The following is a 27,880-nucleotide window of genomic DNA, read 5'->3' on the forward strand; positions in this document are numbered from 1 at the left end:
ACTTGGGAGGCAATGCTTTATCCTTTGAACCTCTTATCCATCAAGAATGAAAGTCTTGTCATATGACTGAATGGCAATTTTGTGTATTTTTACTTAAATATACATTTTAACTTGTGGTTTGCTCAGCACTTCTAAAATGTAGTTAGATTTTTGTTTATCTTATTTTTTTTCTCTTTGTTTCTTCCTTACTTATTAGCTTTTTGTTTATATTTTTTGTTTATCTTTCTTTATTCCTTACTTTTGTTTTAAGGAATTTGGGGAATGTTGCCTGGAAATAAAGAGACTTACCTTCTCCTAACATTATTTTGGTAGAAAACTGGCGTCAAAAATTAAGAGTATTTTATATTATATCACATCTACAATAAAAAACCCACATTATTTTATGGTGCAGAATCAGTTCACTGGCGACTCAAAATTTAATTTAGTTTTACACGAGATTTTGATTCTTTTTTTTTTCCTTTATTTGTTTTCACCCATGGAAAGTCACTGTATGCAAAGATAAACATTGCTATGTTGCAAACTAAGTGCCAAATGGCATAAAGAATTTTGTAATAAAACTATTTAATATATTAGAAAACACATACAAACACTTCTGTAAAACTTCAAACTCCCCTCTGCTCAGTATTCCATTTAGGTCTCTGTTCCTGGCAAATGTGTTTCATGCCGAGTCTGGGTTGAAGAAACTGCTTAATGAATACCTTTCCTTGATCCGGTACTAATTTTTTATTAGAAACTTGTGCTGCCTCAGATGGTTCTCAGGTCCAGCCACTGCCATTAACAACAGACCTGGAAACCCATTACTCAAGAGAAATGTGTAGTATTTACACCTTTACAGAAATGTCACCATTTTTCACGGCGATAGGTGTCATTCTTGGAGCTCAAAGCCAATCTTAAAATGTGTACAAATACAATGTACCTAGGGAGGTGTGCCATCTGACTCCCACTGGCTGTACCGCATGCCAGACATGATTTCCTGCAGGGGGTAGTACAGAGTTCTGGTTATTCAGCTAAAGGACTAAACAGATGTTGCATTTAAATAGGCTAATGTATTAACTTCAGTATCGTATGGTTTATATTTGTGAATGGGCCTGAGGTGCAGCAATAGTGAGGTTTCTTGTGGTGGTTTGGGTTGTTTTTTTTTCAGAGATGAAATGTGTGGCTCAACTTATTTGGTGTTGGTTTCCATTTGAGCCTAATAACGAACTCTCATTGAATGGATACATAGTTAAGTTTCCCATACAAAGTTCACTGAGTAACGCAGAGCTCAACTGCTCAACCTTACTTTACTAGTAAAGTAGTACAACTTCAGTAAAAAACAATGTAAACCAAAAATGTTCTTGTGAAGAAATGCATTTTGCTCATAATGCCACTCTGCTCACTAGAACCTTGCAGGAAAGACTGCTTGCATCTAAGAACTCACCTGTACACCCTTGCCCATCCTGTAGATCCTGATACCCTTGGTAACAGAGGCAGCGGTAGGAGCCATCCATATTTTCACAGAACCCATGACTGCCACATGTTGTGCTGTTTGCACATTCATCAACGTCTGCAAGGAAGAATTATAACATCAGACAAGGTGTGTGACAGGGGCAGACACACTTGAAGAGGGCAAAAACCCAGCAGAGCCATTTTTGCAAAGAGATGCAGTTGTATCTCTCTGTACACTGGGAAGGAAAACGCAAAGGATGAGACAAAAATTTAATGTGAGCATACATACAATTTAAGAGATTGTTTCAGTGTTAACTTTGTACAAAACTTCAGGCAATGGTTTTGGTCAACTGTCTCCCATCTGTTCCACCAAACCTGCCAATCATGCCACAATGTTACATACCAGAATAATGCATAGTTTAAATATGACCATCTCTCTGACTGCCTTACAGATTCTGCCAGTGTAGCATTATACAGTCAACAACATGTGTGAAACTGGACCCACTGTGCCTACCAGAAGAGCTCAAGAGCATGGTTGCATCCACTATGCAGAAGATTTCATTGTGCACAGATCTCATTCTGGCTCTCAGCACAGAAGAGAAATTCATGGTGCATGTGTGGCGGTGATTCTCTGTGCACTGTGCCTTTTGGCTTTAATCTTGTAAATTTACACAGATGAATAATCTTACTCAGGTAGGCAGAGCAATTACAGTGCCCCCATGCTTTCTGTACTGGCCCTTTCATTTATAGTTCCCATATGTGGTTTGCTGGCCTTACAAGTAAGAGTCATCTGCTTGAGTAAGTCTGTTCTTTGACTCAACTGCACATCACCCTATAATGAAGCAGAGCTGCTTGTGGCAGAATCTGTAAGTTCTGCCTGTAAGGCAGATCCTGTAAGTTATAATACACCTGTAAGTGTATTATAAGTGCTAGGAATGTATTATTTTTATCTTCACTCCAAGTAAGACCTAAACCCAAGGCCACGACCATCTGTAGTCATTAAAGATGTTGCGGTATGTTTTTCAGGAAGAACATTAACTGAAACTGGGGACCTGCCAGGATAGCAGAATTAGTATCTTCTGCCTTCTAAATTCCTCTGCAGTTTGAAGCAGAGAAATTACTGTTACATTTCTTCCCTAGAAACTATTATGACTGTTAAGTAAGGCTGCTGTCTGCTTCGAATTGCCTTCTGTATTGTGCCTCAGGGATCATCTTCATTATAAACGGTGAATAAAGTGATTAGCTTTTGATTTATGATGCAGCCTGCCATTATTCTACCTCCAGTGAAGGCCTTTGGTACTCACTGAACTAAGAAGCTGGTGGGATCGAGTCCTGCACTGCCAGAGAGACAATTTCTTTGAACAGGGGAGCAGCGCTGCTGCTTAGTGTCTTTCTGAAAGGTGAGAGTAGGGCTCAAGCATAGTCCTGTCTGCTCCTCCAGCCTTTCACAGCTGTCTCAAAGGCCAAGAAAAGGCAGCAAAGATGCACCTCATTCTCCTGACAGTGCTCACCAAGCATGGGCATTTTAAATTGTATCTTATGCTCAGCTGAAAGGGAATTCTTGGTCTTTAAACCATGTGGTCAGCAGGTCCCCAAGCTAACCAAGTATTAGCAACATGGCATTACCATCCACGCAGGTTACCTGTTGTGCTGCCCTCTTGCTCCCCAAGTGCTCAAATTCATTCACATATGCTCTGCCTGCCTCAGGAAGAAGCTTTTATGGGTCTTGAAAACCAGCTTTTCTTATGAGCTGTGGCTGGGGTCTGAACAGTTTAGAATCCAATCCAGCTAGGCCAGAAGAGACTACGCACAACCTCTTGCTGCTGTGCACTATACCTGTGTAACATATTTTAGTATTTAATCTTGTGATCCTCAGAGTTTCACATATCTGGTCAAAAAATGTGAATACTCTCTCTTATTCCCTGTTAAGAAAAGCGAAGTAATTCAAAATGAGTGAACAGTGGTGGATTGACATAGAGGAATTTAAGACAACAGGGATTAATACAGTGTTTGTATTTTCAGTGTCCAGCTATAGTTTAACAACAAAAGTTCCTGAGCCATGAGACAGTTACTCTGTTAAAAGCCTAGAGAGAAGGAACTACAACTGGGGATTTTAGAATTACCTAAATTACAGTATTTCTCTTCCTTAGTAGCTAAATGTTGAAGGAAACATATAGGGGAATGGATCATGCAGCTGGTTCTCCAAAGGTAAATTAAGGTCATTGACTAAAAAGCTGCAGAAACAAAACTTGTGATTGCAGCAAGTGTCCTAATTTAGTATATAATATAGCCACAGAAGATAGTTTGGTTTTTCCAAAGTACACAGTCTGAACATGACTGGATCTTTCGGTGCATGGAAAATTACAGAGAAGGTCCAAGCCCCAAATATTTTCCCTTATCTAGACAGCTTGCTCAAAGGACTCCTATTTTATAGCCAGAAAGGGCATTTGTTTCTTTAATCATCCTGTAGAGCAAGAGGCTTGTAATCAGCAATTCTGTTGCTACAGGGAGAAAAACTAAATATGAAACTAATAAATCCTGTGTCTATATAGTGACTAAAGCAGTTCTCTGTAATTAGAACCTGGTTTAGAATCCATGACTCAGTGCTGCTTGCTTTAATCAAAACTCCTTTGATCTAACATCATCAGGTTCTAAAGAAAGGCAAAACGTGTGTGCTCAAGCGCACTCCTGTTCAGCTCAACACTGTGTTCCTGTTTTCTGCCAAACTGAACAAGATGAAGGCATGCCTAACCCCAGGTGTGATTTAAATCTCACTGAAATCTACTTACATGGCAAAGTGGCTGGAAGAGGAAGTGTTTTCTAGAACAGTTCTATAAAGTGCTTAGGGGACAGAGGTCTGATTCTGAGACTTCCAGGGCTGCCCATAACATCCATACATAAAAATCACATAATGATAAAATTATAAAAATATGCATTTGAATAAAGACTTCGGCCATCTAGAGGCAAAAATGCTGGATGGTCATTCCAACGCTACCATGATGCGGGTAAGAAAGAGATTCTTGTTTTTCCCTTTGTGGTCTTACTTCTCTAGCCAGCATCCAGGTAAGTAGTAGTGGATGCCCTAAAACATCTCCGTCACCAACTGTGAGAAGGCTGGTGAAGTCTGTGATTACCCACTGGGAAATAAGAAGGTAGCTCAGACGGGCCACTGGAGATGTATACTTGAATCTATGTTTGGCAGGATCCTGAGCTTTCTTACTTACACATTTAACCAGAGATTTAGCGAAGCTGTGAAGTTGTCTACTGCATAAAATTTACTCCATGTGACAGATAATACTCTGCCCCAAGAGCAGTCCTAGATTTACCATACGGTTTTCTTAGTTGCCTTGTCTTCCCTATATACAGGCAAGTTATGGTTCTGACACGCAGTTACAGCAAACATTTATTATCTTAAAATGCCTGTGGTGGCAGAGGTAACAGTTATGCACTGTTCGCAGCTCTGCTCTTTGTGCCGCCAGTTTTCAGACTACTTACGTATGCAGACATCTTAAGCAATTGACAATGTAGCATCTTTGTGTACAGATTTGTACATTACTCTTTGATCACAGAATGATTTGTGAATGCCCCATGCAAGTATCCAAAAGGCTCAGACATGTTGACTTATTCAGTGGACTAGTATAGGATGGCAGGATACAAGACAGTAAGTGAGGGGAAAGGAAGAAGGAGAGGTTGGAGAGATCTGGTGGGATGTGCAAGTTATTTTGGCATACCTGTTGAGGTAGGCAGTGAAGCCTGGGTCTTGGAGCAGAGAGAGGGAAAAGTGAGAGAGCCACTGAGACACGTATGGGATTGGACATGGAGACAGAAGAGGCGCTTGGGGCAGGGTACTGACTTAAGCGCCAGAGAACTTGAGTTTTTGCCAACCCATTGACTAGCAGCCAACTGGGTAAAATGCTGCCTTTACAGGAACACCAGAGAGCTCAGCAGGGAGCAAAGGAGTGCTCCAAGAACCTCCTTTTCAGAGATTCTGGTGCAGCCAAATTGCTGAGCCTGGGGCCAGGTGGCAGTGGAATGTCACTGCCACAACAAAAGTTTGTCTACACCTTGGAAGAAGACAGTCTCCACAGCTGTTCAGTTTACTTCGGCCAATGGACACAAAAACTCCATGCCAGAACTGAACCACATGGGGTTCTTGAATGTTTTATGTTGCTGTTGTTTCTGACTTTTCAAAAAAAAATGAGTCAAGCTCATACAAAACAAGTCTGGAGATACGGAAAATCTGCTCCCCAGGTACAAAGAGGCGTGTGAATCCAGCAAAATTTCCTCAGGTTCTTTCTCTGATGGTATAAACAGTTAATCTCACTCACTTAACTAGAAGTAAATTCACAGAGGCACCCAGTGTAAAGAACAGTAGCTCCTGTGGCTGGAAGCCACATCTTAGTACCTGGAATGTCATACGCTCCTTTTGTTTCTGTTCCTTTTGTTTCATCTTGCCTTTCACGTGAAGCAGACACCACTACAAACACTAACAATGATGCCACCAGTGCTCCCTCAAAGTGAGTTTTTTCAACTCTAGAATTGTTTTTATTAAAATGACAGAATGGAGAAACTAACTGTGGCAGTTTCAGAACTGCTTCTGCTGTTTCAGAAGACTAGAAGTACCCTTGCTTCGCCAAGTTATTAAAATACTTTTCCAAGTGCTGAATATAAAGTCTGATCTGTATTCCATACACACCGCTGATTACTTGTGAAGCATGCTCAACTGGTTTTGTACGTGTTGTTTGATTCTTCATTAAAATGTTCCAAAACTATTCACAATTCTGGAAATAAGATCTTCTGATTTCATCTTTTTCTATTTCGTAAAAGCTTGGGCTTTTTGTCCTAATGGAGATATAGAGATTAACTTCGTACTAACCCTTTCCTTAGAACTGGGCTACTTTATCCAGACAGGGGGGCTCATTTTTTCTGGTACATCCCTCCCAGACCTAGATGCCACTGACTTTTTTTTTAAAGTTGTGTTTCTATTCAGTTCTGCCTTCTTTAATTTCTGAGAGTTTGATTTCACAAGGTTAGTAAGTGTTCTTATAACTTTGGTTTGGAATAAAGTGTTTGGTTTCTACTAAAGCAGGCTGCATTCTTCTCTGACCACTTTTTTTTAGCTATGCTCAGCAGTGAAGCAAAGCACCTGCTACTACTTTTCTTGTGGAGAAACTGAAGATATTTGACCATATCCTTCCTTAACATTGGGTGAAATATGAACATTGGTACATGCTGCCAAAAGAGTCCTTTAAAATGCTTTGGAATTATCTTCATTACTTGAAATCACAAAATACTGTCTTGTCCATCAATCACTGGAGTTATTCAGATTCACTCTCTTCAGCCTACTTGACCAGGCTTTTGTCTTGGCAGTAAGAGTGTCTCTTTTGACTTATGCCATGATTACAAAATAAAGTAAATGTTTAGAGAAGGAAAAGCACTAAAAATACTGCGGAATTCTTTCTGGTTATCAATAATAACTAAACCACAAAGAGTGTGTGTGATGTCATACTATACCTAAATATACAGCACTGTCCTGGGTTTAGCGGTAGTAGTCATGTTTCTCCTTCTTGGTAGCTGGTGCAGTGCTGTGTTTTGACTTTTGGCCTGGGAACAGAGCTGATAACAAGGATGTTTTGGTTTGGCCAAGGACTTTGTGAGCCTCATGCTCTGCCAGGGGGAAGGGGAAGCCAGGAGGAAGCAGAGACAGGACACCTGACCCAAACTGACCAAAGAGGTATTCCATACCACAGCACGTCATGCTCAGGAGGTAACTGGGAGTTAGCCGGAAGGGCTGGGAGACTGCAGGGTTGGAGGAGGTATCGGTCGGTGCTTGGTCGGGCTGAGGGGGGGCAAGTTATCGGTCGGCTGGTGCTGAGGTCTTGTATTCTGTTCCCTTGTTATTTCCTTTATCATTGTTATCATTGGTGGTAGCAGTAGTGATTTGTGTTATACCTTAGTTACTAAACTGTTCTTATCTCAACCCATGGGAGTTGCATTCTTTTCGATTCTCCTCTCCGTCCCTCCGGGAGCAGGGGGAGGGAAAGAAGGGGGGGAGTGAGTGAACGAGTTACCTGACTGGGTTTAAACCACGACAAGCACTTACTCCCCTTACATCAGCATAACAGTACTCCTACCAGCAGTGTATTTCATTTCATTAGCTGTTATATCACTAACTATAGCATGTAGCAGGTTATAGTTAACCTATATAGTTATATACTAACTATGGCATATAGCAGGTTATATGCCTGCTCAGATAATAATGCCATAATGCTTATTACCCTCTGGTAAAAGTAGGGGGAATAGATGCAACAGTCAGAAGTTTCAACACACCGCCACCGCTGAAGGAAGAACCTTTTCACTGTCCCTAAGTGAACTATGAGAAGAGCTGGGCCATGAAAACAAATCAAATATGGATCTATTGGCCTATAATCTGGGACAGAGAACAGTTTGCTTAATTCTTGGATGCTAGGGATCCACTAGCTGTAGGTTGTAACAGTGAGCTATGATCTGCTCAGTGCTTCTCCTCTACATGCATTCTGTCGAACTACTAGCATGATTTTTTTTCCCCTTCTGAACTTTTCCCACAAGGCTTCTTGCCTTGAACAGCCCTCTCATCCATGAGAACAGCCATTCATCATCCAGAATGTAAATGAGGGGAAGTAGAAAGTAAACGAGGGGGGTTTTTGTTTTCTGCCAGCATCACTGACTACACAAAACTGCTTATCTTCTTGGTATCATTGAGCACGAGTCTCCTTTTTTAAATTCAGTGTAGAAGAGCAGCATCACCTCAAGTGTGCGCATGCCATTAACTGGCTTTAGACCTGTAAAGATCTGATTACTGGTATTATTTACTCCATTTCTGCCATTTCAAGAAGGTCTTACCCACTGAACCTCATCAGAAGCGTGAGTTCCAAACTCACTTTACATGCATTTTATATATAGCAAGGATGCGAGAAATAAATATAAGACAGAAATAATTTCTCATCTATGAAGGTATTTTCACATTATTGCAGATGTCTACTGCTTTCATATATCTTAACATCAGAATGTCATTCCCTTCTTTGCCACAGTTAGGTCAGTATTCATTGTGTAATCTACTATTAAGACAACAAAATTATTAGAAATCAAGAAAAGTAAAATACAGCTCGTAACAAACATTAACTCCATTATGTTGCCCATTTCGTACATTTCCTGTTACACTTCTTAAGATTCAAACAGCAGTATAACGTACCAGGCACTTACAAGAAAAAACACAAAGGACCTTAGATGGCAGACTGCAGAGTTAATAGTGGATTTGGGGTATCAGACCCAAAATGACCACTTTTCTCGCCCAAGTAATAACAGCAAATCAATAGGAATCCATTATTGTAACTTGCCTCACCTTCACATCTTCGGTGATCTGCAGATACAGAAAAGCCCCTTTCACATATGCACTGGTAGGAACCATCTGTGTTTAGACACTCCCCATGAGGTGTGCAAAGGTCAGATCTCTCACATTCATTGATATCTGAAAACAGACACATTAACTGCTTTGCAAATCATGATATCTTCAATATTCAGCCTAAGTTCCATTAGTCTTAAAAGCAGCTTTGAATTCCACCAGCTGCAGCTATGCAAACAGCTATGTAAATGGGGCTCATTTTCCAGAGTAACCAAATCTTCTGGGATCATTCTTAAGCTCTGTATAGGCATCAGTATGTTCTGCTGCATCATACTCTCCCTGCATCACTATCTGTGATGATGAGCAGATGAGAGTGGTTTATGAGTTATCAGTACAAGCTCTGTACTAGCCAACATTTCTTCTGTGTTAAGGGAATTCTCAGACTGCTCCACCTCATTGCTTTCTGACTGCTGCGTGCTGGTCAGCTTGTGCATCTGGATCCATGCGTTACCAGCAGGTCTAGACTTGCATCTTTCCCAGTAGGCTGATTTTGTATAATTTCAAGCCAAATGCTGATGGGGAGTGGGAATGTTCCCAAAAGGTTGCTATACAAGAGCCTGTCATCATTGCTTTTCTTTGGTTGTGGTTTGTTTTTGTTTTTCTTTTTTAACACAGAAAGCACTTTTCAAACACTGCCTTTCAAACTTGTGAATTTAAACCCCAAGCACTGCTTTCTAACCGATCTCTCATCTTAACAACAAAACCTGCCATCAGTGCTTAAGGACTGCATTTAATCATTAAGGAGGTACTGCTTTCACATGAATTACCATTCACATTGTAATTGCACTTTTGTATTTTGCTTTACAAAAACCTATTAAGAAGTTTTCAACACCATGCTGAGATCAAACACGAAGTTACAAACAAAACTTACACATGTGGCTCATCCATCCATCACAGATACTAGAATTTCTTATTCTTAACTGTGTCTTTTGTTGCTTAGGTTCTGGCCATTGTTACAGCCATACAAAACACATCACAGTAGGCAGTATTTTCACAGACTGGAGAAATCATGATTTCAATACCATCATTTCAAGACCCGTGACACCCATTACAGAGTTCTATTTAGATGCAGACTGATTTTGTCCTGTGTGTAAACTTTCCAGGCCAGTGTCCTGAAGTCATGGCACATGTGGAAAGAACAGAGGCAGCTCGGGGGAAGGGTACTATCTGTGGGAGGTGCACAGGGAAAAGTCAGTGCACTGTGCTTCATACAACACCTACATGTATAAAGTTTTCTCTGAATTCACAGTAAATGCAGACCAGTGGCACGCTTCCTGAAAATCTCTGACAGTCAGGTGAGGTGGCAGACCAGTGAGAAGGACAGTACAGTGCTTTCTAGGACCCACCCTGTTCTCAAGACTAAGCTGTCAGGTTCTTCCAGCTGCCAAACCAGGTAGACTGATGTATTAAAAGATAAGAAAATTAACAATGTTAGGGCAATGGAGTATAATTTATCTGAAAGAGCAAACTGGTCCCTTTCTAATGTTTTGGACTCTTGCAGATTTGCTTCTTACCAAAACATGTTTCTAATTCCTATCACTAGTCCAGATTCAACTTGCAGACACTGCATTCTGTGATAACTTTGCCAGTTCAATTTAATAGCGTTCTACTTTCTGTTACTGTTTCCTTTGAATATAATACGGCTATGCTCACGTCACCTCTCTTTTTTTTTTCTTTTTTAATTTTGTACAACAAAAAACCCCGGTTTTAAAGCATTCAATCCATTCCCCTCCCCTGGCCATCAGTTTTTTGGGGTTCATCTCTGACTGCTCAGCCTCCATTTTGAACTGTGGGCACCAGAATGTCAGTGTACTGTGTGTACAATGTGCCAAGAGCAGTGGTATCAGTGCAAACTAGAGGGAAAAAAACCTGGCTTACTCCTGCTGCATATTCCGATTTACCAGTCTTCTGGGGAGTGCGTTAGTCCTACTGGCCATAGGGTTGCACTGGAAGCTCACATTCAGCCGAGTGTTGCTGACCCCTAAATCCTTCTCAGTAACCGTGTCCCATAAGGAAGACCATTATCCTACAAGCATGACTGAGATCCCTTTTTCAATATAGATACAGATATTTTGAAACACATATTGTTTGCTCACTTGGCACTAGTGGCCTGTTATCTGGATCTCTTGCCATGCATTTCGTATCTCCAGGTAAGTTTTCTCAAAAAATGTTACGTGGTTTTTTTTCTTGCTATTACAGAACCCTGACAGAACCAACTTTCACTCATTTCAAAATGTCTCATTCTAGCTGACATTTAAATCATTTGGAAAGTACTGCTGAAATGTAAAGAAGTTATCATTTACGATACAAGTATGGCTACCCTTGTCCAGTGAAAAGTACAGAACAAGAAAATATACTGAAGACACCCATCCTTGACAAACAAAAATCCCACTATTGCATCCTGTAAGAGCTTAACAAGTTCTCAGCCCAGTAAAAAAAGTCTAACCATGCTCAATTCTGCTAGCCAAAGATCCCCCTTTATTGCTCTTTCACCGCATCCAATTCTTTGCTATTCTAACATGTCAGTATTCATTGTATCAGCTCGTTTCTTCCATTTGTTTTGATGTTGATCTGGCTATTTCTCCAGCAGTCTCACTCCCCTCTACAGCAAGTTATTTCTCAGGGTTGGTGGTTTTCTTTCTCAAGTGTGGTGCTCTTACCTGAAATGGATTTTTAATTTTCATTCATACTTTTCTGTTAAAAATACTGTCAATACTGTCTGTCCCTTGGCTGGCTTATAAGTACTTCCTGTTTTGCTATATTTATCCACTTAAAAATGAAGCCTATGTACTACTACTTTATACAGTGAAGAGAATAGAGTATCAAAGCTGGCTTTGATTTATAGTTTACGAACAATTCTCTTTTATCTGCTAAAGCAAGGTCTAATAGGTCACTTCCTTGAGTTGAATGCAACATTTTCTGAATTAGAAAGCAGCCACAAAAAATACTCAGAACTTTTACAGCAAATTTACTGTTGGTTGCACAAGGTCTTCAACATAGACGAGCTGGAAATCAGACTCTCAGCTCAAGTCCAAACTGTGTATTAGAGAGGTGCCAAGGAAAAGTCCAGTCTCCTGCTCCCTTCAGCCTCTTGAAAAAGTTTCTCAGCATATATTTACAGAGAGAAATAGAAAATGGGAAAAAAAAGTACTACAATTTACAAATGGGTTTCTCTCCCTTAGCATGATCTGTGACTATCACAACTTATGCTTACAAACTTGCACATTTATTATAATGATCCAGGTATTTTTTTATAGCTACTTCATACCTTGACATCCCCTATTCGCTATCTGCTGGAAGCCATCTGGGCAAGTGCATTTGTAAGACCCATCAGTGTTAATGCAATTTCCTCGAAGGCAAATATCACTGTCTCGCAGGCATTCATCAATATCTGAAACAAAAATATCACCGAATTATTAGATAATGCAAAAACTGATAAAACTTAGATATTAACATAGCAATTTGAAGCTACAATGCCCTATAATAACCATGTGCACACGTGTGGAAATCATGTTTATTAAGCTTTAGGATGTCCATTTAATTCTCCTTTCATCGTATCATCAGGCTTCTTGTATGTCTAGAGAGCTTTGAGTTTGTATGTCATTTATTCCTAGTGAACACATCTAATATGCCATCTGCATCTGTCATGAAAGCTATCATAACAAACCTTTACACCACTCTTTACCCTACTCCAATGGTGACCATGGTGTTACAGTAAGGCAGTTAACAAGAAATCCAAGCAGCCGTACATTTAGAAGACAGACATTGAAATTGCCTACTAATGCAAAACATGCAATAGGCATCTCTGGACGTGTTTAGAGCACTACACAGAGATCCCTAAGCTGGAAGTGATGTGACTCAGATGGCATCCAGAGTATGGGCAAGCTAAAGCAGAACTGGTGCGTCATACACCAGACAAGACATGCCTGCAGAGACTGCTCACAAAACAACCACATGGATAGGAGGCTTGTAGGATAGGGACCGCACTGCACATACTGATGTGTCAATAGTTACTGTTTCATGCAGCTCATGTGATGCAATAAAGCCCTTTCACAGGCTTAGCAGCTTGGTTGCAAGGCAGAAAAGCTGCTTTTGCACAGTGCAGCATCCAAGCCATAAATCCAGGTCCAGAGTCAGGGAATGCAGTCTACCTCCCAGCTGCCTGTACACTACACATCAAGCCTCAGGCCGGCAGACTGTGTCTTGATATCCATGGGATAAATGTTTTGACTGACACATAGGAGGGCAAGTTTCAGGATATAAACCAGATACAAAGTAATCAAGTATTTCAAGAACTGGCATTGTTCCCACCTAAAGTCTTGGTGTTGTCTTTCAAAGGGCTTAAAGGCAACCCAATGGAGGAAACAGAGCACAGCTCTGTTAATCCTGTGGGTACACGATTAACTCAGTAAGTGCCTACCCTCCAGCAATATTATACAGTTTTTTTCACTACAGCTGAAGATCACAAGCCATTTGATGACTGTGCCCCCAAGTTTTAAAAGCAAACAGAAAGAGTCAAATAAAAGAAGCATCTGAGAAGCAATTTCCCCCTGCCTTCACAGTGCCCTACCTCATAATTCACTGAGTCTATTGCTCAGATAATGCAGACAGTTTCCTTTGAAAAACAGTTATCAAAGACTTTTTCCACTGCTTTTGATTATTCTCATCTCTTAAGCATGGATTCTAGCTGATTAGAATTGTAACTTTTTCCTGTGTTGCAGGAATGAAAAATAACTGTAATTAAAAATGAGGACATGCCCTCATTTCTACACTTATCTCTGGAAAGCCCACGCTGTATCAGACTGCAATTATCCTTGGGATTTAATCTATTTGATAAAAATAAGAAATAGGAATAGTTTTCTTAGATAAATGAATGTTATTGCAGATAAAACTGCACTTAATGCTGACAAAGTTGTGACCTTTTGATAACCACATGTTTTATAATAATTTTTGAACTGAGAAATAAATTGTGGCTTATTTAAAACAGCAATTAATTTTGACTAGGAACATGAGGGAAAAAAATGAATGACTCCCTTGCGCTGAGTTAATGCCAAGTCTCACAACAAGAAGGTGTCTTCTGCCAAATTCAGTCAAAACTCATTATTTTCCATAAGGTGCATACCTCCTGCTCTAAAATGCAACTTTTCACAGGTCCTATGGTTGCTGCATAAGAATGTCCAGAAAAATCAGAGACAGTAACTCATGCTTGTGATCTTCAGTGCTTTTTACTACCCTTTAAACGTACGTGTCTTGAGCATTCTGGCTAGCAGAATCTCTGTAGGCTCCTAGGAGAACACTAGAGCCTCCTTTTCCAGTAACCTGACTCTTTTCCAGTAACCTGAGTTCTTTGAGATGTATAGTTGATATGTAAGCCCAGCTGGAACACATTTATACTTCATGTCTGTTGTGACAAGGCCACAGGTTCACTCACTTTGTGTTCCCTCATTTTCAGGGCAACACAGCAGAAAGTCTCAATGTCACTTCGTCTCAAGAACAAGATGCTGAATGAGAACATAAGGCAGATAGAATATAAACATATATGTGGTCACACATCTTGAAGATCTCTGACTACTAGGAAATAACTTCTTTTTCTATCTTCAGGTAGAAGGTTGTGTGTACAGACCAGCTGAGGATGGTGGGCTGTACTTCCAGGCTACTCATTTCCAAGCAGATAATAGCAAGTCTCTACAGGTACTTTGGCCTTGGATTACATGGTATACAGGCATTTATGAGAGGAATGGACACATGGACTACTGCTCTCAGATAGAACTGAAGGTCTCAGTCCAGCTTTTTTGTTTTCTGAAGCCTTCAGTGCAAGGATGAATACACAGCATGTACACACCAATGTATAGAACAACTATTTGCAAATTAACTTTATTCTTAAGCAAGTGGAATACTGTGCAAAGGCTTCCAGGCAAAACCACTAGCCAGAGAGCTGTAAAATGCACAGCTGAAAACGAGCACAGCATAATTCTGCAATATCCCTAGAAGTCTGCACAAATGTATAATGATCAAACCAGCAAACTGCTTCTTGAGCTGCTACATTTTTAAGAAAGCTTCTGAAGTAGAAGAAATCCTTATTAAATAATTACGCACATTTCTTGCAAGTGATTTGCCCATCACTGTGGTTTTATGGCCTGATACACTTTTGGGTATTCTCTGATGTGGCAAATGCCCATCCATCCACCCCTAAGTCTGAGAAACTGGACAGAATTTGCACGACTCTGTTCTTTTCACACAACTGTGCTTCGCTGTACCCACAGTTTTTGTCTTCTCTGTCCTGTTTTTGTCCTCCTCTTTACCTGTGTTAGAAATCAGGTAAATAGGCTAAGCAAAAAATCAGAAGCCATCATGAAGAAACACTGGATGTCTTCTCACAGTGATACTCTCTTTATGGAAGCTCTGCCCTGTGGTCCATGCACATATCTGGCTGAACTGAGTCATAAGGAAAGCCATGAAAAGAACGTGAGATTTAAGCTTGTAGTCAACTGAGTTCCCGAAAGGTGCACTGAATGCTTTAAGGAGCCTTCAAAAATAATTACATCACAAGGTGAGGAAAAACAGGTGTTCTTAATGACAACAGAACAAGCACAGTCTGTTCAAATTCCATTTCAAAGGTGCAAAAACCAGTCTGTAATATTCTGTATTTCAGAAAATACTGAAAGGATATCATGAAAGCACGAAATAATTTCTTCTACTTCAAGGGATGAATAGATTTTTTACAGGACTTGTAACATTTATGAAAATCTTCAGTGAACAAACTGTCTCTACAGAAATTAACCACTCTGCCACTGAGTGAAGAAGCCAAAAGATGTGGTTACAGACTGTTGCAAATGAGACAAAGACCCTAGGATGAGGAAGTAGTTTTACTCTTTTTCCTTGTATGATCCAATACCCCTTCTTTTGCCTTGAGGGCTTCTTAAATTATTATTTCTTGAAAATTGCCCTTGAACAGGATCAAGGAAGAGAAGCTGATAAAGCATGAATTTGCCCTGGGAGGCCACTGCATAGCGATGGAGAGCATCAACAGTCCCCATGACTACTTGGCTGTATGAAATGCACCAAAGCAGTCTGAAGAGAAGTTCTGACAACATTTGGTCCTCAGCTACAATGGACTTAATTTCTGTATTTCATTTGCTCTTCTTCACTACAAGATGGTTTAACTCACCATTTCATATGCTCACACATGCTAACAGCATTTACTAATTCAAAACTTCTCTCTGCAGACTTGATGGTTTGGAACACTTCTTCCTGAGGAACCAAAAATGCTTGAAATAGTTATGTATCCCACTCTCTCACCATCTCCCTCTGCTATGCAGAAGAAAGAGCCTTTATTGCTGAAGGTGGACAAGGTAAGAACTCGTGAATTAAACTGCAGCAACAGAAGATTACCATCATGCATTTGGGAAAAAAGAAAATCTAACACAAGGACAACAAAGCACTGCACAGGCTGCTTGAAGAGACCTTTGGAATCTCATCTGCTGAAGCCTGCTCAGAGCAGGTCAGACTGGTACCTGTCAGGAGTGACACCATATGGTCTGTTCTGCCTCTGGGAGGTAGGATGGACCAGTGATCCATTCCATCACATTTTTCTTTGATTCTTGACACAGCATCTCTGCATCTGTTGCAACTCATGAAGTTATGTGAGAACAAAATTCTTTGACAGAATTCTTTGAATTCTAGTGCCTTGCATCATCAGCCCACATTTCTTGAAGCTGATGCAAGTGATGCTGGTATTCACCAGGAACTTTGAGAAGATTGTGTTAAGTTCTTCTGTGACCACAGGATCTCTGTGCTGAGGAGATTTTGTAAGATATTCTTATTCCTTGTTGGTGAAAACTTCAAGAGATGCTATCACTCACTGAATACGGACAATTAGTATTATTGATTACAAAGTCTGGCTTGATATTACAGGTTTTGACTTGAGAAGATACCTTTTGGTTCTCTCAGGGGGACTGGCTCTTCTGCCTTTATCACTTGAAGAGTTCCTGACCTATTGCTGTGGGGGAGAAGGTGGGAACTGCTTCCTAGAGTGCTGTATGGAGGGTAACCTAGCAGCAGAACACTATTAGGTAGAACACCAGTAGGAAACTGTGTCTTCCATGGTATCAGCAGCTACAGAAAGTACACCAGATACTGGAAAGCTTTTATGTGCAAATACCACATGCATGGTGAGACTTTAACTGGGAGCTTTTTTCTCCTCCCTCACTCCTAGGGTGAGATAAGGAAGCAACTGAGGTACAGTCTTTCCTGAAATTCATTACTAAGTAACCTCACACACTCAAGGTGACCATGACTAGCACAGCAGACTGACCGTATCAGGTGGTATAGCCAACGATGGAGAAGAAGAAGTAGCTTTGAAAGAATTCATTAGAAAAAAACTGTTTGCCAATTAGTGGGCAATTAAATCGTTCTCCGAGAGAGTTAATAAATGTTTCTGGTTTCTGTAACACAGCATTTCTCCCTACATTTACTGTACCTCTTTCACCTCTTATTTTTGTTTTTAGAAGCTCAGTATGTAGACTGCCTTCTGAGACAGTGAAAGCTGCGAGCTCCAGCAGATTCCCCTGGAGTTTATCTTATACTAAATTCTTTCCTGCCAATGCACATGTGGAGTTGTGGCGGCTGGCTACAGGTTCCCAAAACAGCTGGAGAAGGAGTTTTAACTTAGCAGAGCCCCATGTGAATAATATATGCTGGCAGAAGCTTTTGTAATACAGAACCTCTGAGTCAGATTTTGAGCAACAAGGTTTGGAAAGACTTAATTGTTTTTGGTAATAATGTCAACTGCTCTTCCAATCTTACTGTTGGAAACACATGTGCTGATTTCTTGTATGTGGAAAGATGACAGGGACTATTTCTAAGAATCCATTACATACGTGCCTGTGTAGGTGGGGACTGTTGAATGGTTGACAGTAAAGCACAGAGAAAGAAACAGAAGCAGTCTGTCTTTCTGCCCCATTATCAAAAGGGTTCATGCCTATAGCTGAAATTCTCAAGATCTCATTGAAAAAAAATGAATCAGCTTAAGTCTACAAACTTACCTTCACACTGATCTCCAGTGAATGATAGTGCATAGCCTTGACTACAAATACATCTGAAAGATCCTTCTGTGTTCCTGCAGCGTCCATTTGTACAAAGTGATCGCTGCTGGCATTCGTCTATATCTGTAGCAGAAGAGACAGTGAAATCATAACACATCAGAAAATGCCAGTCACTAATCAAATGGTACAATAACCATTCTGAACAAAACAGCAAAGCAGAGTGTCGGTATCCAGTAGTGGTTCTCTTATTCTTATTTATTGACAAATACAGACAGTATATAATGCATAAAAAACATGAAATTGCAGATTGGATGCTCTCCTTGTAATGACTGCGTTCAGCGTTCTCTCCTGTAGTGTCAGTATATATCCCTCAATCCACAAACGCATACACACAGACACACAAATGCACACTCAGGCTGCTTGAGAGCTCCTTTTGTTTCTTTTTTATCTGGCAAAGGTAACAAACCAGCCACTCCAGTGAGTCAGCAAAACCCACAAAATACTTTCCAGCAGAATCACCACCTTTTAACAGGGTGTGGTTTTCAGATGCACACTGACAGGCTGTTCTCCTATTAAGTTGTACCTTAAGGCTCCTTTAAATACTTGCCTTGTAACAGTATTAATCCTCTAAATATGGAGAAATGTCTCTTTGCTGCCACAACCACTGCTAATCCCTCAGCGCTTCAGTTCTTACAAACTGGTGTCAGCCTGGGTTAACAGATGGACTTGAACATCAAACCGAAATTTTCCTATGAAAAACTCAAAATGCTGGAGGGGAATGGCACTTTGAATTCAGAACATAGCACATGTCTTGTTTGAGCTAGGAAGCCTGTTTTCCCTCCCTTATTTATAAAATACTTGTTAAAGAACAGTAATTAAATTGATACGGTATGTTCTTAGTCACTTCTAGGATTTAGACACGGCTGAATGTCTTTCTGAAAATATTCTCCAATTCAAACAGGAGAAAGTTACTCAATGAGGTTTTTCAGGTCTGTGTTATGGCTACATAGTCTGATCTCTTGAGTAATGGTCCCTTGCGACCACAGAAGTTTTGTATTTAAGGATCACTGAAATCTGCAGAGCTGCATGAAGCATCTGGGCACGTGTACGGGTCCTTACTTTAGAAGGCTACACTTTAAGAAGAACAGTCTGCTCATGCCAGCTCAGCTTGGCAAGGGCCCTTTTCCATGAAGGCTCAGAGGAAGCAGTGAAACTTTGTCTACATAGTTTCCCCAAGACCAGTCTGCTGTGTGTCCTGGACAGCACATTTAACTCGCTCAAGACACTTCACTTACACTGATGTTTTGTTTCAAACTTCCTGACAAAGTTATATGAACGATCATTTAGTTTTACTGTATTATTTTTAGCACTCAGAAGTCTGAAAGTGTTTGGTGCTATACACAGACACTTAGGAAACCGCAGGGGGAAGGGAAAAGAAGAAAAACCAACATCTGACAAAGAAATGTTCAGGTTTCTGTGTACTTCCACAGTTTAGAGACATTCTCCCAGATTTTTACGTTTGGGGAGAGGTTTCAGTAAGTCCCCTCTCCCTAAGGATAAGGATATTAATTCCTCCTGCAAATACTGTAGGTTCTCTCTTAGACTACTCTGCTCTGACTTCAGACCTAAATTTGTTCTACTGGAGCAGTCCAGATGTGAATTTTGTTGAAGCAATGTGGAACCTGACACTTCAGGAGGTGCAGGTTCTGTTCTCAGAAATAAGACACCAAACTTTCTCTCTCCTAAACGTACTACTTGAAATGCAGTGAATGAGGCATCAGCTCAGTGTTAACTGACACTACTGGGTTCCAAGAGGATACAGCCTGCTTTTTTTCGGATTCCACTTACCCACATGAATGAAAAAAAAAGATGGACAGAAAGAAAAGCAATTAAGGCAGTGAAAGCCACTATCTCCAAGCCTCCAAAATGCTGAAGATGCCAAGGATTTGCAGAAATTCCTATTTAGCAATATAAATATTACTACATGTTCTTGATTTGCTTTATGACAAATGGCAAAATCTTCAATGTGACCAATGAAACCATAAAATGGAAATACATATTCTTATACTGTTGGTTATTTAGCTTCAGTATTGTACATTTGTTGATCCTCTGTTGAAAGGAATACTGTTAGATGAAAAATATTTGCCTACAAGGTAAGTGCAACCTAAGGAATTTTAATTGTACTTTTTCCTACCTTCACATTGATCCTCTGAAGCAGAGAGTTTGAAACCTTGGCCACAAATACATCTGAAAGATCCCTCTGTATTTTCACAACGACCATTTGTACAGAGATTGCCATACTGACATTCATCTATATCTGTGAATACAAAGAAAGCAGAAGCATTTAACTAACTTGGGTACAACTATCTTTCAGCTGAGCTTGGGAATATATCCAAATTCTGCCAGAAGCACAGTTGGAATCAGTTTTTCCGCATATTTTGACCTTGACAATTCTGTATCAATTTAAAAAAGGGATTTGAACTTGAGCTGCCCTGTGCTCAAACACTCAACTATACTCAGAGCCCGCATGACTAAAATGATCGTTTCATCCCTGTACTACAAGGACTGCAGTAACAAGACTTTTTTCTTTATTTTCTTTTTTTTTTTAAACAGTTGAACTACGAACTATGTCCACATCATCCTTACCTGAATAATATTATTTTGCCCATAATTTTCCTTTAAAATTAGCTAATTAAGTTAAAACTAGCTTAAGTCAGTATGGCTTTAGTATAGAGAAGAGGTCAGCAAATGTTGGTATATTCATTCTTGCACTACACAGATTTACTTCGAGGATATGTACCTGTGATGAACGAACTAGCAGCCACCAGTACCTTGTAGCCATTATCAGTAATTCTTCTGCTATTGCAAGGAGCAGTACAGAAAACAGTCAGCAAAGAGTCCAGCTAGCTAATGCTGGCAAGGCTGTGTTGGAAGGTGTTCTCTCTGGCAACATTTTTAAAACGTGTGCTGGTCAAAATCCCCCAGCCTTCTGCTTCCACTTGTTTACATGGAGCTTACCTGTGGGGAACGGGCAGGTCCTCTCAGAAGCCAGGACAGACCTCAATCATCTTTTCTTCCATTGAGTTTTTCCTGCTTTTTTAAGCTAGCTCAATTAATGTACAGGGTTTAGAGGAGTTCTCCAGTGCATAACTGAAGACTGTAAGAAACACATGCACATGTGGGAACTCCATAGATGACATTTTTCAAATTGACTTAAAGGAGGCAGGTTTTAAAGGACTTAGCTGACACCTGAGGAATTTCAAGGGGATTTCCACAATTCATGTCGGTCCCTTTGTAATGCTACCCTACATAGGCAACAAGGAACTCCATTGGATTATGGCCTTGTAACAGAATTCTCTCTTCCTGATTGCAAATCATCCTTTATTTATAAGAGGACTCAAAAGAAACTTTTTTTCTGTAAGCTAGCCCATAGATACATACTTTTATCATTCTCTGAAAGAAGGTCCACCTCTGAAAGATAGACCATTATCTTTAGCAACGTGAAAATTGCTGCTTTACTATGTAAGAATAATTTTCAAGAATTTCTTGAGCAAACATGTATATAAATAACGTCTTATGCTATAAATCCATACAGAATTAATTTAGTATTCCAAAATAGTCAATATTGGCTTTTTCCTAGGAGTGGTTTTCACTTAAAAAAAAAAAAAAAAAAAGGTTAATTTTCAAGTTTTCTTTATTTATTTTGGGGATGTTGTTAACAAGCAGGTATCCCTGTTTGTATAGAAAAAGCTGTATTTCATAACTTCACTGATGCAGAAGAAGAATTACACTTTATTTACTTTCATGTGCCAGAAATCATACTACTCCTAGTTATTCTGTCTTTTGCCACCACAAAGCACACAAAATCCATCAACATAAAAGATAAAACTACTGATTATTTGAGGTGCTCAAGCTATTTAAGGCAGCTGTAACACAGGGAGAGCTGGAAAAAGATTAGAGGTCTTTAAATCATCAGCATAGCTCTTACTAGCTATTGCGAATATGTGCAGTAACTATTTTCCTCATATATGTTTATGGTTCGTGGCTTTTTACAATCTCCTGTACAATTTGACTGTGACAAAGCCCATCTTTCCCCAGCCACAAATGAAATCACTATTACTGCCCCAACTTCAAATGGCCCACAGATCTTGTTTCCTTACTTGAGCCTCTAACTCCATAAAAAAGATGCCCTGTTGCAGCCTGACCAAGAACATGAAGTGGCATCCTCCAAGGAGGTGACAGCACAGATCCACAGGTGCTCTGCTATGGCAGTTCAGTAGGCAAGACTAATTCTCAGATCCCTACTGTCACAAAACATGCTCGCTCAACAAAACACCACCTTTGCTCTCAGGGTATATGATCAATGCTCTAATTCAAGAATTTGTTAAAACACAGAGAACTTAACTCAGCAATCATGGAAGATCACAATATCAACAGCAAAGAACTGTTGAACTGTTGCATTAGACTTTCTGAAAAGTGACCTAGACTAACAGCAGAAAGAAATGAATTAATGGAACAATGGACCTAAATACTCTTCATCGATAACTTGGGAAATATTTTCCTTTCCAGTGTATTTAAACTGTACCATATTGCAAAGCTACAGACTTGAGACAAACTATCTGCATTACGTTTTCCAAAATGCATATGGCTCATTTCCAACATGATGTAAGTCTAGCATAAACAGAAAATGAAGACTGATCACATCACTAATGATGTGAGAGAGATGTCTAGGCTTAGAACATTTCATAAAACAAAGGAAAAATGGTAACTACATGCAGTAATACAAGGAAAAAGTTATTAGCAACTTGGAACCAAGACTTATCCCCTACATGGCTTAGTTCTGTTCTGTAAATCAGAGCAGAACAGTGACCTTTCTTTTTAATCTCACTCTGCTCCTACTAACCTGGTTAGCATGGACAAAACAAGTGAAAACTATGCCATGGGATTTTCAACCAGGCTACTTTCATGAATAGGTACAGAAATCAAGCTTGATGTCAGGTAAGAGAACTAAATTAAGTCAACATTAGATTTTCTGGAAAAGGAATTAAGGGGAAACCTTTCTAAGATAGTGCATGTGCCACACTCTTTGCAAGGGCAGCAGTAATCTAGACAGGTGGGAAGGAGCAAACCAAAGATGAATGTGGAGTAATGTGTGCTATGTAAACTGTATCAATTTATGGTAAACAATTCTAGCTTGCTATAACTCCATTAAACTCCATGAAATTACCTAGAGATTCATTCCTTGACAGCAAGTCAAATGACAAGACCAAATAATGCAGCTATGACATGCTAATAAAGCATGACAGCCAGATACGTTCAGACAAGTAATTTGCTACAATCTGCCTTCTTTACAACCTGTACAGCAAAACTGAGTGTGAGGCTTTAACAGCCACACTGTACATTTTTCAGGTGCTTCACTGCAACTTGGCTCTAGTCTTGCTCCACAGATCAAAAGCCCATTTGCGGCTGAAGCACAGTAGATGCCCATTTTCCAGAGGTATTTCAGCCAGTGATCCTAGACTGCTTCATGACCTGAACCAAATCACAGCAATTGGGAGCGATTAGGAAATAAGCTATGAAAGTACACTGTCAATCTGACCTACAATAATAATGCAAGCGCTCCCTATGTAGATTATTATATACCCTTTTAGGTAACACGATAACTCCAACCATTGCAATTTATAGGACATACGTTACACACAGAGTGGACAGGAGGATTCACAACAGACAACAGACCCTTTGCAACTGAGGTCAAATTTAAGTTTCTGGTAGTGCCCAGGAAGTGGCACTCAAACCAGCAAAAGATTATTTATTTTGGATTCATTCTTACCTATCTGAAATAGCCAAAACTGATTTGAAAAAAAAATTAAACATTTCAAAACATATCAACAGAAGTATAATGCGAGAAATCTGTCCTAAAAACCTAACCTAAATACCTAAAGTGAGACAAGCTGCTTTAAGATGTGCTAATGTTTTGCTGCAAGTACAGATAATTAAGAAGTTTTATGAGCATGCTTTGTGTGAGCAAACTCCCACGTCCTATTAAAAAGCCTGCCAGTTACACTGATGTATTAGCATCCATGCTTTTTCCATTTCCTAATACATTCAAGCAATGGCCTACTACCATTTCATCAATAAAACATCCCTTTCAGTTCCATATTTCCTATTTCAAGAGTTTTAATTTGTAATTATGATTGTATTGTTTGCAGTCTAGATTCAATGTTAATTTATCTACAGTAAAACACAATTTCTTCCTGTATACTGTGTCTGAGAACAAAATCATTCAAAAAATCTCATATTTTCAATTATAATTGATGAAATGGGGACCCAGGGCACAGTGCTGTCATCAGGTTGTAACACTGGTGAAATAGGAAATACAGCATCTCATATCAAGCACTATAACTGGAGATTCAAAGAGTACTGAACATACCATGGCATTGCCCGTTCCAGCCTCTGAATCCCACTCTGCAAGGAATGCACTGGTAAGAGCCAGGAGCATTAACGCACTGTTCATCTGGACAAGTAGTTGGAGTCATGCATTCATCAATGTCTTCAAAAGAGAAGATAACAGGAAATACCGGTCAAAGCCATAACAGAACACTGAACAATAAACTAATCTCTTTATTCTTACTGTGCTCATGTTGTACTGATATGTTTAGAGTTGTGTACTTTTATCTGTTAGAGACCCCAGAATGTACAAGTTCTCACAGATCAGTGCCCGTGAAGGGACATCTCTGAGAAATAAATCGGGTCATAGTATCATATCAACTGAATCTGAATTTTCTGTTATACTGTGATTCTTTGGTAAGCCCTCCATAACATAAAGCAGATCACATTTCCAGCGTAGGTAAGTAAGAATAACTTTGCTTACATCACCCCTTTACCATATTGAAGTGTCCAGAGGTTCTTCCTATAGTCAGTCTCAAGAGACTTTGGAAGTGCATTGCAACAACAGTGCACTTCCTCTGGCTTCTAAAAGTAAAGAGCAATTTGGTTTATCCATGAAAAACAAGAAGTATGTCCTGAAATACCGACAGATCTTATGTCCTGGCTCTGAGCATCTACCAAGAATTTCTTACCCTGCCCCAAACAAAACAACAATAAATACAATATATACAACCTAAAGGAGACTGCATACAAAAATTATATTCAAAGACAAGTTGCTGCCAAGTGACCGATGGTCAGATGATGGAATTTAAACAGCTTGGGCAGCCTCATTCCAGCCTTGACTATCATTTCATAATATGGTCCTTAATTACACAATAATTATCTTTCCTACCAAATACTTACTTCATGCTGTACACAGAATAATGAAATTGCCAGTCACCTCTAAACCCAGCTTCCTAAGCTCCTCTCCTGACCCTGCCTCAAGCCGACCAGTTGTGCCTTCTGCAATTAAGGACTACCACTCAAGAAAAGATAGCAGGGAGGCAATTTACTCCTAGTTTTGGGAACAAGCTATAGAGAAGGAAAATAGCCTCTGACACTTGTAATTTAACTGGCAGTACTCCAAACTTCAGAGAATTGGACATCCAGTTCCAAACAACTCACTGGATGTGGGCAAATCACAATTTTTTGATAGACTCATGATTGTTCAGGTGAGAATACTTCCTCATACAAACAGCAACAGCCCCTTCAGCCACTACAATGCAGGCCTGCAAGCATTTCCCAGTGGAACTGCTGTGAGATTTCTTTTTTATTTATTTAATTAAAGAAAATCCACTTTGGATGAAACCAAAGACCAGTCCTAACACTGATGAAACCTGTTCTCAGGACTACATGGACTGTATCTGTCCTCAAAACACACAACATGAATGAAGTATCTGGTGCAGAAATTTCAGTCAAAATAAAGTCTAAATGCTGCAAACCTTAAAGAAATCACAAGATTTTATAGGAAACTTAATTGTATGCAATGATGTTCAACTATGCCTATAACACTGTTCTACATAAACAACAGACTGTGAAACAACAATATATACACACTTTTTGTTTCCCAGGCTAGGCCCACAACAGAGCTTGTGCCAGTATAGCTTGAAGGCAGGATGAAGACAGGATGAGGAAGTGTAAGAGAACTGTGTGTATTGAGTTCAGCTTGGAGGATTCTTGCCTTTGTTCTTGAAGTATGGAGGCGGTAGAAAGAAGTTATTTGTGGAATCTGGAATCTGTCAGTAGGTGACTGTAATGTGTAGGTGTAATGACATGGTGAAATGATTCCCCGAATGTGTCATTTCCTTGGTTTCATGGATTTAGTATTAGTACGGTTTTTCCCTTAAGCAACTTCACATAACTTTCATCAAACAATTTTGTTTCAGAAATTAGATGTTAATTTAAATGTTAATGTTAAATTAAATGACAGAGGACTACCACCACACTAGTTAAAATACAAGCTAATAAGAAATTTAACATGCTGTGATATTCTGATTGCTAGCATATTTTAATCACAGATTCCCTACTGACAGAGAAGATTTGGAAAAAGTAATTGTAAGAGTGGACTGTGTGAAATATTTATCTAAAAACAAAAGGTCTGAAGAGAAAGCAGAATCTTTTAGCAATGTTCAGAGCAGCAAATATATCCACAGCAGCTTTAAGTTGCTTATTTGCTAGGCAACCTAACATGTTAGCAATTTTATTCTGTCCTAGATAACTTAGACTAAAGCATGAACAAAACTATGTTTAAAATGAAATGGCTGCTTGTGGTTTTTATTTCACAATTCAAGTTGAAAAATGAAAGATGAAAAAAGAACAGCAAAAAAGGCAAAAATATCATGCTAAAAAATAATACGAAATTTCTAAGGTCAGATGTCCTAGGATCTCCTGCAACATGAAATACCTGCCAATATACATTTCCAAGTTTTAAAAAGCCCACTTATCCTTTGCTGCCTGTTACACGATAGGAAAACAGACAGCTTTTTCTTTTTTTTTCCTGAAACAGAAACTTGATAAAGTATGCAGGGAAGGACTAACAATTAAGTTAGAGAGATTTCACGGCAAGAGCTGTTAAAACAGCAGTCCTATGACAGTTCTGTCCATAGTGGGGGAACTCCTCTGCAGCATCTTAAATCTTAAATTACACTGTGGTTCCAGGAATCAACTGAAAAGATTAGAAATTACTTAAAAAGGTTTCTTGTTTAAGACTGCAGACTTCTGAGAAGTCTCCCTCAAAGCTGCAGTGCTAAGCCTCCCTTGAACAGCAGACAATGTTAATCGTTCCACACAGTGCTAACATTTGGCATTGTTTTTGTGAAATAAATAAATGGTAACTTCACTTCATCATCCAGGACATTCTATAGATTAAACAAGCAATGTCATTTTGAACATTCTGCCATTTTTAGCTGGTGTACATGGGGAAGTTAAATGATCTAAAGGCAAATTAAATGGAGAAAGTAGCTGTGAGAGAAATTCAGCAGAAAGATTAAGCTAGACAAATAACCCATGGAAATAAGGACAGAGTGAGCTGGTGAAAGGGAACTCTGAACAAAAATACATATAAAGCTACTGTGCCAAGACATTCCATCTGAAATCAAATAGCAAATGGAGATTGAAAGGGATTAAAAGAAAGATACCAGGTAGAAAAATTTTAAATCAAACATGAAAACAAAAAATCTGCGTTAATATTTCCATCTAATGGCCAGATTTCTTCAAAAATAAAGACATAGACGTAATGTTTTCTCTTGAGATCAGGAACAGCAGTCAACATGAACAAACGGCTTGTCCTATTGCAGTTTCTTGGCTTGGCAACTGCTACTGTATTATTACTGGTGAAAAGTCCAAACCTACCTTCACATTCACCTCTCCTGTTCATTTGGTATCCACTATCACAATATTCACATCTGTATGAGCCAACTGTATTTATACAATAGCCTTCCCCACAAGTATGAGGTCTTGCGCATTCATCAAAATCTGCAGATGTAAAAGAGAAAGGAAACTTTGCTTCACCATGAGATTACTGAATACATGCATCTCCTTT

At 39.5% G+C, this 27,880-nt stretch overlaps 2 protein-coding genes across 9 annotated transcripts in view; one reads left to right on the plus strand and one right to left on the minus strand.

Moving 5' to 3' along the window:
- Positions 1-27,880, plus strand: part of FAM98A (family with sequence similarity 98 member A) — a 185,086-nt gene that overhangs the window by 133,618 nt on the left and 23,588 nt on the right. The gene's annotated exons all lie outside the window — the stretch shown is intronic.
- The window catches only part of LTBP1 (latent transforming growth factor beta binding protein 1), a 198,879-nt gene that overhangs the window by 31,655 nt on the left and 139,344 nt on the right, over positions 1-27,880 (minus strand). For all 8 annotated transcript variants that reach the window (XM_061471023.1, XM_061471019.1, XM_061471017.1 and 5 more), the window contains 7 exons: positions 27,691-27,813; positions 24,344-24,463; positions 20,108-20,230; positions 17,914-18,036; positions 12,138-12,260; positions 8,810-8,935; positions 1,421-1,546 (listed from right to left, as the gene is read on the minus strand). In XM_061471023.1, coding sequence (XP_061327007.1) covers positions 1,421-1,546; positions 8,810-8,935; positions 12,138-12,260; positions 17,914-18,036; positions 20,108-20,230; positions 24,344-24,463; positions 27,691-27,813 — 864 coding nt within the window. The remainder of the gene's footprint in view (positions 1-1,420; positions 1,547-8,809; positions 8,936-12,137; positions 12,261-17,913; positions 18,037-20,107; positions 20,231-24,343; positions 24,464-27,690; positions 27,814-27,880) is intronic.

This window comes from Pezoporus flaviventris, unplaced genomic scaffold (genome assembly GCF_033815535.1).
Source record: "Pezoporus flaviventris isolate CSIRO_AGI_PZ_B2104156 unplaced genomic scaffold, CSIRO_AGI_Pfla_v1 ptg000066l, whole genome shotgun sequence".
NCBI lineage: Eukaryota > Metazoa > Chordata > Aves > Psittaciformes > Psittacidae > Pezoporus > Pezoporus flaviventris.